Source organism: Camelina sativa, chromosome 20, assembly GCF_030686135.1.
Source record: "Camelina sativa cultivar CO46 ecotype springtype chromosome 20, ASM3068613v1".
NCBI classification, from domain to species: Eukaryota; Viridiplantae; Streptophyta; class Magnoliopsida; order Brassicales; family Brassicaceae; genus Camelina; species Camelina sativa.
In genome coordinates this window covers 15,764,028-15,779,410 of record NC_141899.1, presented here as the reverse complement: position 1 = coordinate 15,779,410, position 15,383 = coordinate 15,764,028, and the positions used below count along the sequence as shown (strand labels likewise).

At 36.9% G+C, this 15,383-nt stretch overlaps 1 protein-coding gene across 2 annotated transcripts; it reads right to left on the bottom strand.

The window, feature by feature from the left end:
- Positions 1 to 2,889: 2,889 nt before the first annotated feature.
- LOC104770999 (homeobox protein knotted-1-like 3) lies at positions 2,890 to 6,483 on the bottom strand. 2 transcript variants are annotated; one of them, XM_019242020.2, is made up of 6 exons: positions 4,699 to 6,483; positions 4,145 to 4,265; positions 3,831 to 4,015; positions 3,541 to 3,672; positions 3,273 to 3,409; positions 2,890 to 3,184 (listed from the first exon to the last, which is right to left on the bottom strand). In XM_019242020.2, the coding sequence occupies exons 1-6, from the start codon at positions 5,395 to 5,397 to the stop codon at positions 3,145 to 3,147; spliced, it is 1,314 nt and encodes a 437-aa protein (XP_019097565.2). In that variant the 5' UTR covers positions 5,398 to 6,483; the 3' UTR covers positions 2,890 to 3,144. The 2 variants fall into 2 exon arrangements, with proteins under 2 accessions (XP_019097565.2, XP_010493771.3); XM_010495469.3 differs by having other exon boundaries at positions 2,890 to 3,176; positions 4,699 to 5,801.
- Positions 6,484 to 15,383: the final 8,900 nt, after the last annotated feature.

Genomic DNA, 15,383 nt, shown 5'->3' with positions numbered 1-15,383 from the left:
CTTATTTTTTCGGTCAAGGGTCCTGAGAAAATTTCATGATGGGTGAACTTCCTGAAAGTGATTGTCGGAACTGTACGAGTGAGGACAAAACACAGGAAAAGATCATTTGTTGATTTAAAATAATTTATATTTTCATCATTGAATTATTTAGGATTCATATATTACCATGCTTATAATTTTCTATTGTTTCTTTAATTATGTCAAATTAATTTTCTTCTAATTTTTTAACCTTGATTGGTTGGTCATAAACCTTCCTTATTTTGCAAACATAATTATTACCATTATTCATTCAATCCCAAAGAGAGATAACGAGTAAAAGCTCATCAACCTAATCGATGGATAAAATAGACTAATCAAACACAAGCTTACAACAAATAGATAGATAGATTGGAAAAACATAAATCGTTATTGATAGATCCATAGGAGCTCAAAGACTGTGACATCTTGGTTTGCGGAAAGATTTTAAAGAATTGATTTTGGCTACATAGGTCACCAAAATGCACTTATTTTTTTGGTCAAGGATCCTGAGAAAATTTCATGATGGGTGGCCTTCCTGAAAGTGATTGTCGGAACTGTACGAGTGAGGACAAAACACAGGAAAAAATCATTTGTTGATTTAAAATAATTTATATTTTCATCATTGAATTATTTGGAAGTCATATATTACCGTGCTTATAATTTTCTATTGTTTCTTTAATTATGTCAAATTAATTTTCTTCTAATTTCTTAACCTTGATTGGTTGGTCATAAAACCTTCCTTATTTTGCAAACATAATTGTTACCATTATTCATTCAATCCTTAAGAGAGATAACGAGTAAAAGCTCATCAACCTAATGGATGGATAAAATAAACTAATCAAACACAAGCTTACAACAAATAGATAGATAGTTTGAAAAAGTTTGAAAAAACATAAATCGTTGTTGATAGATCCATAAGAGCTCAAAGACTGTGACACCTTGGTTTGCGGAAAGGTTTAAAATAATTGATTTGGCTACATATGTCACCAAAATGCACTTATTTTTTCGGTCAAGGGTCCTGAGAAAACTTCATGATGGGTGACCTTCCTTGAAGTGATTATTGGAACTGTAAGAGTGAGGACAAAACACAGGAAAAGATCATTTGTTGATTTGTAGGATCGATAAACAAGTTTTTAAAGCCTCCCAGACGTAACAAACCAGCCATCAAATATGGGTGGGTCCACGAGCCAGGAATAGATGTAGGGCCCACTTAGGAAGGTGAGCCTATGGATTGAGAGTAGACATGGGCTCACTAAGGAAAGTGGTGGTTGAGGTGTTACAAAGATAGAGGCTACATCATGGTGTGTCAAAGACACTTCCACGAATACATTGGGAAATTTAACATTAGTTACTATCAAAAAAATTTTGTCACGTTAGAAAAAGGTTTTTACTTTCATTGGTTGTCGGAGCAAGCCATTTTGAGATAACAAAAAGACGTGAACATGTTCTCTTCACACATGAGGAGGGCAGAGCCGAGGTTCTCTCTATGGTGTAGAAGGTTAGACACAAGGTTATCTCCCCAAGGGAGGAAGGTGGAGGAGGTTTGGCGCAAGGTTTATCTCCCCAAGTGAGGACGGAAGAGCCAAGGTTCTCTCCATGGTGGAGGAGGTTGGACGCAAGGTTCTCTGCATAAAAGACGAGGGCAGAGCCGAAGTTTTCTCCATAGTGGTCATACACTATTGTGATGATACATCATTGATTAGTATATTGTGTAATATATTTTTTATTCGAAGTGTTTTTTGAGCTAACAATTTTAGTAATTAAAAAACTATGCAGAAGTGAAAGTAAAATAGTTGGTTTAATGTGTTCATACAGACATTTTCTAGGTGTGAAAATATATTTGTAACAGAGTATATTTAGGTGTAAGAAAAATATACTTTTAATGGTAACATACATACAAAATTTGTATATAGATACAAATCAGTGTATTATAACAAAAGTAAAATTTATAAATAACGTACAACAAATTTTAATAAAATTTATAAAAATTTAAATCCGTACATCGAACGGGTCCTCATCTAATATTTTATAAGAGAAAACAATAACAATAAAAAATCAGATTTTATAAAATAAAGAACAACAAAAAAATCAGATTTTATAAAAGAAACAACAAAATAAAATTTAGATTTTTAAAGTGAAACAACAAAAATAAAAATAGATTGGACATGCCCATATTTTGGACTGTTGTCCGTTGTGGACCTCCCAAATATAGCCTATAAACAGAATGTCCATTGCTCGGTAGACAGCCCAATTGACATCTATATACATAAGTTCTTTTGGTTTTTGTCCACAAGCCCATTAGGAATTTGATGATGACATTGTTCATCCTTACACTTTGACATCTATCTTCAATAAATGAAACTTGTTAATCATCAGTTCATGTGCACAAACACCCCGTGATCGATTGAAAAATCTCGTCGAAAACTTTCGTGTAACTTGTGGCTATCAGTCACAAACGTGATAAAACGAAACAACAAAGATGAATAAACAATTGAGTAGAAAAGAACACGTTTCAAAATATTAAATCACAAAAAGTACCCAGCTGCAAGCTACATTACCAAGATGGGGTCTATTCGATATTGTCGTCATCTACTATGTACATGTACTTACTCACCAAAGCCAATTCCATAGCTCGAGTGGTAACATCGTAATAAATATGGCAAAAGAAGCGGATAAGATGGAGACAAGTATGGTTAATACGGAGGAACATATAGACTGAACTGAACTATAAAAAAAAGGTTATAGAAACTGTGCATCACAATACTCTCCTCTCGCTATCTTCTTATTCACAAGATATAATGATGATGATGATTATCTGATGGTTCATAAATAAAACTCATGCAGACAAGCAAACAAAAACAACAACAAACATTAAACAAAAGCCTGGATCTCCTTTTCTTTTTTAATCTTTTTTTGTTGGTTTGTGTACTACTTAATAAAATATATGGGCAGCATGACACATAACCAAAACTACGTACTATGTAATTGCACAAAAAGTTACTTTCTAATACTGTCCCCTCTCTCTGTATAATCCAAACTCCTCCATAAATTTCTCAACCTTAACCCCTAAACCCTGAAACTCGAATCCCATCTTTCACCTCGCCCAAATTCACATCTCTGTTCTTTCTACGCAAAACGCTCTCTTCCGCTATTGTCACCTGCATTGCTTTCATCCAAACAACGTAGTTTCAGACTTTTTGAGTCCAATCGATAAGTTTTCGGTTATGTCTTAAGACAAAAGAAGTAATATATACCTTTTGCGTTTGTTCTTTAAGACAGTGGAAGAAGATGGATTGCTGTGCCAGTTCCTCTTTCTCTGATTGATGAACCAATTGTTTATCTGCTTTAGCTGCAAACCTGTCTCCTGCACCAACCTCGCCTTATCTTCCTCCTGCAAACATTTGATATGCTCATTGAAGTTATTGGAAGTAAAATTTTGAAAGAGATTTTGGGATGAGTGAAGAGAGAGAGAGAGAGAGAGAGAGAGAGAGAGAGAGAGAGAGAGAGAGAGAGAGAACTCACAGTAGGGTAAGGCCATTTCGAATGAGATTGCCACCATGCTTTGAGAACAGATGTGGTGTCTCCTGGTAATTTCCCAGCTCTTCTCTTCCTCAGTATCTCCTCTCTTATGTCTACTATCTTCTCCTTGTAACCCTTTTCACAACCAAAACAAAGGTTCTACATTGTTAGATCATGATTCTTGCCTTAAATAATCCAATTCATATACTACTACTACTACTACTTGATTCAGAAGATAAATTAACCTTATAGGGTTTAATAGAAGATCAAAGAACAAGTTAAGCTCTTATTACCTGTTTGAGTTCATGCTTGAGTTCTTGTCTAACTCTTTCCATCAAGGATCTCTCGCTTTCGGTAGGAACCAGAGGACCAAATCCCAACACATCTAAGCTCCCATCGAACATATTAACATCACTCTCTACTTGTTCATCCTCATCATCCGACATTGTTGCTCCCATCCCTTCACCAGGAGACACTCCTATCGCACCCAAAAAAAAAAAAAAAATACAATAAATGAGAAGAGAGCTTTGTCTTTGTCAAAATGTAACACTTCATGAAACAGCTCATAAGATTTTAAGCCAAATGCTAAACATTGATTCTCACCCACCTGTTAAGCTTTGAAGAGACTGCTCAATCTCCCAACAAGCCATCACAGCTTCCATAGCATGAACACGCACATGTTGTTGCAATTGCTCTTTGAAAGAACACAGAAGCAGCACATAATGCGTCTGTAATTTTACAACCACAAAAATTGAATACATTAAAACACACATTAATAAAACATTGACAAAGAACAAAACTGAACTCGTTTCTGTAACTAAAGATTGTTGTGTTTCAAATTATTATATTTCATAACCATTGTTATATCATAAGCTCTGTCTCACTCTACCAAAAGAAAAAAAAATTCATAAGCTCTGTCTTTTTTTTTCTGGTCCTACTTAAGGTCTAGATAATGTAAAATTTTAGGAATTTTTAATCGCCATTGCTTATCCCAAAAAAAAAAAAAAAAAACAAGTCTTGATTTTAAGATTTCAAAATCAAGAAACCTAATTCATAATTAAAATTAGAATTTGTGCTAAATCAAATAATGAAGTCGTTAATCATATATTATTAAACCAAAAAAAAAGAGATAAAATTTGGAATCTATGTATATATATATACCATGAACTGGTCAAGCTCTTTGTCGTCGCCGACGAGTCCTTGAGCGGCGGCGCCTAACGCTGAGTACTTAGCGACGACGTGCTGGGACTGAGCAAGCTGAGCGTCGATCCTCGGAAGTTGATCAACCGGAGTAGCGATTCTCAAACACGCAACGTGCGCCGACAAAAGCTGCTCGTAAAGAGGATGAGAGAGGATCTCCGCCTTGTGTCTCGCATTCTGCCAGCTCACAACTCCGTCCACCGCCGCAGCTCCTCCTCCGTCGTTTTTGTTATCTCCTCCTCCGCCTTTCATCTCTCCGCCAATCATCGTCTCCGCTCCTCCTCCTCCTCCAGTGACGTCATCGATTCCGTCTCCAACAACGGCGGAAGCGGTAGCGTTGTTGTTGTTGTTTCGTTGGAGGAAGGAAGAGGAGCGAGAAAGCCACTGGTTAGCAGCGACGGCGGCGGATGAAGGAGAATCGGAGCTGCTCGCGGTGGTTGTGTTAGCGGTGGCTGTGTGGAGGTTGAGGAAATTGTTGTTGCCGTTGTTGTCTGAGGAGCGGAGAAGCGCTGAGTTGAGCCAGTTAGGAGGAGGAGCTTCTTGGAAATGTTGCGGTTGCGGAGGAGGAGGAGGTTGAGGTTGCGGAGGAGGTGGTTGGTGTTGGTCGGTGAAATGATTGAAGGAGAGGTCTTGAGAGAGATGATTGTGATGAAACGCCATCGTTTTTGGCTTAATCCTTTTTCTTTTTTTATTTTTGAAATATTTTTGGTTCTCTGTTTCTGAGAGGGAAAGATAAAGAAAGGAAAGTGAAGAAGGTGAATCTCTGCTTCTATGACGATTGCTTCATATGTTTCAATTCTCACAAAAAAAAAAAAAAAAAAAAGACAGAAACTTTTTGAGTTTTTTTTTTTTAAAAAAAATTGGAAAAGTTTATGGTCTTCTGGTGTGTATGTATGTATGTGTGTATGTGTGTGTATGTATATCTGAGAGTATATTTGTGTGGGTGTGTTCAGACTTGTACAGAGCTGAGAGAGAGATCGAGAGATGACCATTTATTCCGATATTTTTATTCTCTCTTTATTTTTTTCACCTTAGTTAACAAAAAAATCAAATTTATTATACTTTCAAAATAGTAATTAACAACTGAAGTACAGAAACGTATTTAATCTGACTATTAGAGTATTAGTATGAAATTTGGAGACTTTTTAACAAATTTATTAATAACAATCCAAAAAAAAAAAGAATATATAAATTTTGGCGTGGAAGATTTTCAACTCTACGGCAAATAGTTGCTTAAAATTGAAAAATGAGTTGAACAAAATTGAGTTGGAAAATATTCAATCCATTCATCTCCAAAATAGTGGTTGAACAAGTTGAATATTTTTGCTGTATGATTAGTTTATTTTTTCAATTTTTTAGGTTGAATGGTTTGAATATATTTTTCCAACTTCTTCGACCTCTTCTAATCAAATGGTAAAACTTGGTTGAATAATTTTTTTCAACTCCTTCAACTTTTTCAATTGTGCAACTATTTGCACTCTAAATTAATTTTTGTGTTAGAAAAAATAAACTGTTTTTTTAACAATAAAATGATGTAAACTTTCTTCTATAGTGATATTTCGGAAAAATAAAAAGCCGACATCATAAATTAACGTTACAATATTTCGGGAAATATTCAAAGCAAAAGATATTTAATATTCAGTACACACTACAAACAAATGCGTTTGAAAAAAAAAAAAAAAGTTTTATTAGTTATGGTTGACACAAATGTTTTGTTTTTTCATTTTTCGAATCACAATGGACCACATAGACCTCAAGAAATATATAGTATATAAAATAAGTGACTAATGAACATATAAAAGATTAGGTCACGACAAAAATAAATAATTAAATAAAGTAGGTCGTCATGAACTAATCTGAGTCGTTGATTGTTAGTGGTGACTGGATTTATTGACAATCGGACGGCTGAGAATGGTCGTTGCCTTGTTCAACTGTGTTTTTGTATTTTAATTTATTGTTGAGAATAATAAATGTATATCCTTTTTTTCTAAGAGAGTTTGATATTGCTACGTGTTGTGTTTATAGACGCAACTTATCTAAGATGAAGCAGCGCGTATGTTTCACGCAGATTTTACTGCAGGACCCTGATGAATAGTATTCACCGATAATTTTTAGCTTTTAGTAAATTATACTAAGTGATATATAAGCAATTAAGCCTATAGATGATAAGTAACAGAAATGTGTGCTAACATATAGGTTATCAAAGTTTTTTTTTTTTTTAATTAAGAATTCTATTTATCTCCCAAATGGACTGGGTCGAGAAATACAATTTTGATCCAGTTACAAAATAGGTTAATCGGAAAAGTTGCCGGAAAAAGGAAAAAAGCTCGGATCCTGCTGAAACAGTTCAGGCACTTTATCTAAAAATTATTGACCAGAAGCAGAGAGTCAGAGCATTAACTCCGGCGGATTCAAGGTCCACGGCTTTGCAGCGACATCGAGGGATCAAAAACCAAAGACGGAAGAATCCGGTTTCCGTCAGTGGTCCTTTTCCGACGAGCCACCAACCCACTACAGACCTCCCAGAATGCCCAACTCTCCGACAAGCCGGCTCTGCGTTGTCAGATCCCGACCTAGCAATCTGACAACTTCAGATCTATCCCTTCTCTCCCAGATCTTAGCTTCTCCGATCTCCCCTGAGCATGAATTGAGAAAACTGGTCCGGTGAAAACAAAATCACGGCAGCTACAGCGGTAGATGGCTCACTCTAACCCTCTGCAACCAAAACCCGCAATAGTCATCTAAGATCTAAAAAAACCTACCGTTAATCACCGAGACGAACAACGCTTCCCCACCTCTCCTTTGCCGACTTCCACCGTAGCCACGGAATCCAGATTGACGAGCGAGCCGTGAGAAACTCCGATGCTACCTTCCAGCGTCTTCAAACCAGATCTCGACTACAAAGCTCCTCTTTCGTCAGATCGAAACCACAGCTACATCGATAGAAGGAGATCTCCGCCACCGCTGACAGCAAAACAGAACATGCTCACTCCTGGATCTCCCTTGAATTAATCTCGACCGCTGAACATGAGAACCATAGAAATTTATATATATGGGGGGAGGGAGAAGAACAGCCTCGTCGCCAGAATGGCAAACGGAGAGTTCAACCCCCTCAGATCTGCTCTGGCAGCTAGGGTTTTTTTTTAAGAGAGAGAGGTGGGAGCGTTTGCCTCTCAAAGGCCGAAGAGAGAGAAAATCTATCTTCTAGGTTATCAAAGTTCATAACCGTTGGAGAGTCAGCTTCACTTCCTTTCTTCAGATAGAGAGTCAGCTGATTCAGATGAGTCCGACAGTGAATCCAGAATGATGGATCATATGACTCCCTCTGGACAAAGACTATTGCGAGATAGACCAGTGCAGCCGTTCATCAAAGCTAAGGAGGTACAAAAGTCCTCTGATGCTCGGGGAAGAGGTAGCCATGGACGTGGAAACCGTGGCCGTGGAACTCGTGGCCGCCGTGGACGTGGCTAGTTGTCATCTCTATGATGAACTACCACTACAAGAAATATGGGCATTGATAGCAGAAAAGCATAGCGCAATTTTCACAAATGCTATCGTTGAAAAAATTTTAAAAATGAGTTTATATAATAGCGTTTTTAAAACGTTATACCTCAAAATATGTAAGCGGGAAATAAAAATCACTCTTTCTGCCCACACTTAATAAAAATGGACTAAAAAATTATGCTTTCCCCCATTTTTACATAGAAATAGTAGAGTCCAAAAAAAAAAAAGCTATAGAGCGAGGAAAAAAAACTTTTAACCCTAAATCCCCTTTCTCCACCGAATCGAAACCCAGATCTTCCTCTTGAAGCTCTTCTTCCCCAGTTCTCCTCATAGTTTTCTCCAAGCTAATTACACTTTACAACCTTCAAAGGACGATTTGGGTTTCTTGGTACCTCTATTAGCCATAAATTCTCGTGTAGGAAGCTCCGGGTCTAGAGTTAGAAATATCGATTGATGTGGAAAAGCGATTCAGCGGCAATTCGATGAGAGAAAGCGGAGCCGGGGTCCAGAGAGTGGCGTCCTGGCAAACGGCGGTGGCGAATATGACGGATGCGACGCGATTGTTACGGGATAAGCGGAGACGACAGAGCCGGGGTCCAGAGAGTGGCGTCCTTTCGTTAGGGTTTCCCATTGAGTTTCTTCGCTAGTGTCTGCCGGAGTTTGTCTGGTCCTTCTTCCTAGTCGATTCTGTTGCTCAAGGTGGTTTTCTACAATGGGGAGGTCTTCTTCTCCGGTAAGCATTTTGTTTCTCTTTAATGGATTCGTTTTTAATCGGTGAACCGGACTCGCTGAGTTTCTAGGATTTAGAGTTACTTTATCAGTTTATCTGATGTTCTTAGATTAGATTGTTATACTGTTAAAGATCTTGAGTTCACTATGGGAAGTGGTTTTGTTATCGTTGTAGGCGAGCTTGCAAACACGAGAGCTACTTCTGCTGCTGGAACAATTATGGTTTTGATTCTTTGTCGTCTCTGTCTCTTTCACCTGATTAGATATCTCTTTTATGTATTCAGTTTTTTGTGTATTCTTTGATGTTTTCAGACTTTATCTTCATGGGCTACTTGTAGTGTTGAGGAAGTTGCTTCCACAGGACCAGGGATTCGTTTTTTCCAACTTTATGTCAGTTTCATATAGTTCTACTTGGTCTTTTGAAAATCTGGCTTTGAATCGTCTGTTTGTTCTCTTGATGCAGGTATATAAGGATAGAAATGTGGTAAGACAGCTTGTAAAAAGAGCTGAAGAAGCTGGATTTAAAGCGATCGCTCTTACCGTTGATACTCCAAGGCTTGGAAGAAGAGAATCTGACATAAAAAACAGGTGAATGAAACTTCACACCATCACATCAAACCAATTTGGTTTGTTAGATCTTTCGCTTTTCTTGATGGTTTTTATCTTGCAGATTCGCGCTTCCTCGAGGTCTTACGCATATTTCTGTTTTGGTTACTTTAGGTTTGGTTACTATAGGTTTTGGTTACTTTAGGTTTTTAGCTTTGTTAAAATTTTGAAATTGGAAGTTTGAAAACTCTTAGTTACGAGAAATTTGTTAAGATCCAAAAAGAGAAGTCTTTTTGTATCTAGACATGGAGCTCGTGTGTGAAACTCGTTATTAGTTGGTGCTTACTTGTGTTCTTTGTTTCATTTTGATAGCTGAAGGATCCCCTGCTAGATTTTTTTTTGTTCATTCGATATACATAGGAAAGCTGCGTTAATAGTAGATCCAAGAGCACCAGAGTTTGTGGCTTTAGACGTAAGTCTCTCTCCCAAAGATCAAAGAGCCTCTAATTGTACAACTGCTCCAGTTTGCTCCTTCAGCTGGTGTATGACAATACGATTGGACTAAGAAACAGGTGTGGTTGTGTTACTCTTACTAAACAAGACCTTGAAATTCTTAGCTAGAGAGTCCGCTTCCAACCAATTTGTATTGCTGCATTTGGTCTGACATTTACTTGAATGTGCAGGTTTTTAAAATACTTTTATGTCTAGCAATTCATCCTTACTTTTAGACTTCCACTTATCTGCTTTGTGAGAGCTTAGTTATAGACACTTATAATCTTTCTTGTTTGTGCAGTGTCTGACTATTTGGAGTTTCCAACATGGATCGGTTTGTGATACTCAAAATCATTTCCTCAAAAAAAGAAGCTTCCAGCTTTTGGAGTAGTGGGTTCCAAGCTCTCTGAGAAAGTTTGAATCATGCCAAGGACCTCAGATCAGGAGAACATTAACATGAATGAAGAGTCTGGTATCTATCATTATATTGAAGGATGATAGTTTTTAACTACTTTTTTGAGACTTGTGTTATGGGTGAATAATGTTTGTTTTATGAAATGATGTGTATCGTGTGGATGTTTATTATATATAAATTGGATATTTTGCAAATTAAGCAGGTTCCACCAAATTGATTAGCTTTATACCATTGCATAAAATAAAAGTCATAACAATGCATATTATAGCAATAAGAGCATAATTGATAAAGACAAACTATGTCATGTGAATAACGCTATAATAGGGTTACATATGTTATAGCGCCGTATAACAAAACTGCTATGGTAGATAGACCCAATAATAGCATACCATAAAAACGCTATAATATAGGTGGTACCTAAGATAGCTGCGGAGAACATAGCGTTTATGAAAACGCTATCAAACACATATGATGGAGTTTATCGTGTGCTATGAATAATGATTTTTCTTGTAGTGTACTAAGCTAACCGAAGCGGAAGATTCGGTTACCAATTTTATACTTCTTGTAATATTGTCTTACGGTTGTATTGTTTAAGTGTTTAAAACTATATGACTTAGGTTATAGCTTTTGGTTTTTATTAATGGAAAGGGGAATTGGCAGAAATAACATAAAAAAAATTTATAATTTACTGGGTGACTACTCTAACCATAAGGAGTTAATATACTCTATATATTATATAATATATACCCTTATACCCTTATCCATAACTTCTCCACCTTTACCTCCTTTCACCTTCACCACCTCAACCTCCTTTCAGCACCACCACCTCCACCTCTTTTACTATCACCCTAGGGTTCACAAAGTACTATCCCTTAGAGTTTAGTTTTCCTACAGCCACCATCACCGCCGGCCACCGGCGACCGCCGTTCATCTTCGACCGGCGAATTCCGGCGAACTCCGGCCATCTCCGACCGCCGGCGAATTCCGTCCTCCGGCGACCTCCGGCGAACTCCTCCGGCAAACTCTGGCCATCTCCGACCTCCGGTGAACACCTCCGGCGAACTCCGGCCGCCAGCCTCCGACCTCCGACGAACTCCTCTGGCAAACTCCGGCTGCCGGCCTCCGACCTCCGGCAAACTCCGGCCGCCGGCCTCCGACCTCCGGCGAACTCCTCCGGCAAACTCTGGCCGCCGGCCTCCGACCTCCGGCAAACTCCGGCCGCCGGCCTCCAGCCTCCGGCACCACCAGCCACCACCTACCAAATAAATAGAACACTAAAATAGTAATTCTATCTATCCCTCCTCCTACTTTTCTAATTTTGTCAATTAATATGCTATATTTTTAATTAATTTTGTGAATATGGTTATTCAGCAAATTGACCCTAATGGAAAAGAAAAGTTAAAAAAAAAAAAAAAAAAAAATTCATAACCGTTTGTTTTTGTGCTTGCTGATATAATTTGTAAGAAACAGACTTCATCAAATGTGTTATGTGTCCACTAGTCAGTCCAATTATTACATAGTGAAATCTTTTTATGCAGTTTAGTTATATAAATGTCGAGCGACATGTCATCTTACTCAACCAAAAAAAGGCGAGGTTGTTCCAAACTACACGTGTGAAACACTAAATTGAAACATGCACGATCATTCATAACATACTACGTAATATGTAAAATCTTTTCGATTCACATGCATACTCAACCATATATATATGATCAGGCCCGGCCCGCGACACATTCCTAAAACACATTTGTATTGGCTTCAGTTTTTTTTTACTTTTTTGGTATTACAATTAGGCCTCAAAAAAAGAAATTTATTGTAAATATAGGCCTCGTTTTTTTAATAATATAAGATTTGACCTCAATTTTTTAATTTTATCTATTTATTATTGTAAAAATAGGCTCCTATTTTATGTATGTTCAAAATTTGGTTTTAAGTTTTAAATATTATAAGTAAAACCCATTAAAAAAATTGTTTTGTATTGAGCCTCATATTATGCTGGACCGGCACTGTATATGATGAACTTCATATCCCCCCATCTAATTCGTTAATATTACGGTACAGTAGATTTAAATTCGTAGTACAGAAACAAAAAGAAACTAAAAATATGATGGATAACACATTTACTTATTAATCTCTTAATTAATAAATAATATACGTAAATTTTTTTTTTCTTCTGTCACAACTTTCTATAATTACGTATATATTATAGTTTCACGATAAAAAATTTTTACTAGTATTTACTTGACACCGATCAAAACTTTTTAAAATGTCGATCACACTTTTTTAGACCTCTGCATCGAAAACCTTCATTTTCTACTCTTTCGTGTATCTCATTTTTCAATGATTTTTGAAGTCCTTCTATGAATATGTTTTCATTAAAGTCATAAAATGGTTTAAATATTGAAATATTCTCCATCAGCAACTGAATATTCTACAAGTGAGTCATACTTGACAGTTGATACTTAGGTAATTAGGTTTATTGAGTTATTTTGAGTACAAATGGATAATAACAGAAACAAATAAAAACAACAAAAAAACTAAAGCGACGCAATACGTAGCGACTAGCGACGACCCCCGTAAAGGTTGGAGCGTGCTTTCCACGTCACTCCATGGAGCGTGAGGAAAATCACAACTTTTTCGTTTTCGTCACTAAACTAAAACAAAAAGTCAAAAATCATAAAATGAATAAAAATCTCAAAAATCAATTGCTTTGTTGGGCAAAAAAATATGACAAATGTAATTTTTTTTGTGTGTGTGTGTAATGCTAACTATATTTCCATCTAATCCGTTCATTGAAATAAAAAATATGAGCAAAGAAAATATCTAACATGAAAAAATACAAACAAAGCAAAAGACGATAACTGATACAAATCTAGCTACATAAGAATGAAAAAAGAAAAAGAATTGTGTTTGAGAAGAAGAACATCAACGAAAAGTAGAAACATTGATTGAAGGCGACAAAAGAACCAATCTAGTTCAAAAAGTTTTCTTATCTCTTAATCACATTTAACATCCCTCTCTCTCTGTCTAACCTTTTAAATTTTGTCCTACACTAACACCAATTCGTTTAATTTATCCTTTACTTCTTTGTGTCACCTACTTCATAACCAAAATATTTAAAGTTTATCTCATTATAAACGATTATCCATTTACAATGGTCAAACAAAAACTATAATTTATAAACAGTCTAATAGCGTTAATATTAGCCATACATAATTGAATTTCTTATGTTTTAATTCGGATTAGCCAAGTAAATTAGTAGAAGCTAACCACAAAAAAATTCAGAATCGGTTTGTATAAACCAATCAACCGGAATAACCGGTTCTGAAGAAAAAAGAAGGGGGGGACCATAAATCACGTCGCTAACTCGGGCGGGCCAAAAAAACAGAGGACACGCGTCAAGAGGAGGTTGTTTGGACCACAGATGGTTTGTGGTCCCCTCACACAAAGCTAATAGCATGCGTTTGGGGATAAGAGAATCCCAACCGTACATTTGGATCGATGCAACCCTCCTCCCTCCCGAATAATTAATATGAAAAAAGATGAGATGATATATATTAGTAATTAATTATATTAGTATAATGAAAAAATTATAGATACGACAAAATATAAAAATTGAAAAGAAAGAAAAAAAGAAAGAAACGTGGGGACCAATCCTAGATTTTTCAGACTTAGGGCTGACAGCCGCCGGCTTAAATTAAGTGGAAGGTCTGTTTTAACCCCAACAATGGGCAAACAAAAATTAGGGTTGGTTTTATGGGAGTTCTATTATCCTTTCGAGTTCCGTTTATATTTTGGTTCGGATGTTTGAATTTAAGTTTTTTTTTTTAACATCTAAAACATTTGATTAATATGAATCAGAGTACACAAGATTAACAATGAGAATAATACAACCAATAGTGTATGTAAAGAAAAAACGATTAAGAAAAAACTTAATCATCTTCATCATTTCTATCAATCTAGTGTGACTTTCTTGCTTGGGAATCATCTTCTTTTTGCTGATGAAATACCGATAACGCATTTGAAAATCATAGGGAGCGATCCATCTGTTACATCGCAACACCTTGAAATTGATCGAAACTCTTATATAGACAGAGATGTCATTGGTCTTGGTTTGGCTTAAACTCCATTGTTGTTGATATGAAATAAACCATCTTCTGATTCTCCTCCATAGGTAGTTTCTTATTGTCACCATATTTTCATCTCGGAATTGCCTCTTTCTCCATGGTGGTTTCCATGGTTGTTGTCTCCAAAGCAAACCTGCTTGTCTCCAGTAGAGTATCGCCGCAAGAACAAGTCTTGAATTCTCCGGTTTTTCCACAATGATGAAACGATTGGTCTCAGCGGCTTGATAGACCACCGTGAAATGCGAGAACGGTTGTGAAAACACGAAATCCCAACATCTCCAACTGTATTTGTAGATCTTAGAGAACAAGACTGCATCACATCAAATCATGGGCTTCGGTGTGGAGATAACTGCCGAAGAGTAGGAGAGATGTCCCAAGAAAACCACATCACCGGCAAAGAGAATAGCAATCCTCACCATAAAGGTGAAGAGAAATCGAATGATTGACATAGATTTGACAACTATCATCAAAAGGAAAGGAAGATCACAACACCACTTGTCCACGACATTAGATCCGAGTAGATCCGAATTATCCAAAACCCATGATTTCAATGTAACTAAACATTTATCAAACTCACCATGACCCAACCCGAATTCAAAATGACTCGGTCCAGACTCATGATGACCCATCCAAAACTCATCGTGTGGAATCGCCGGTTTAACTCGTCCTCCTGAAATCGTTTTGTGGTGTGTCGCCACCGTCTCCGTAGAGTAGTTAAATAATTAACAGAAATTAGGAAAATACTAACGAAAAGAAAACAGAGAAGAGTACGGCCGACGCCGGAGTCGACGCCGACCGGAGAAGATAACGAAAAGCTTTGTTTTTCTAGAGAG

What these genes read in the sequence shown, in the direction of transcription:
- LOC104770999 (XM_019242020.2), bottom strand. Translation starts at nt 5,397, where the DNA reads ATGGCGTTTCATCACAATCATCTCTCTCAAGACCTCTCCTTCAATCAT. An exon ending in GTCTCTTCAAAGCTTAACAG is followed by an intron (nt 4,016 to 4,144) that starts GTGGGTGAGAAT and finishes TGGGTGCGATAG; the next exon opens with GAGTGTCTCCTGGTGAAGGG. An exon ending in CGAAATGGCCTTACCCTACT is followed by an intron (nt 3,410 to 3,540) that starts GTGAGTTCTCTC and finishes AAATGTTTGCAG; the next exon opens with GAGGAAGATAAGGCGAGGTT.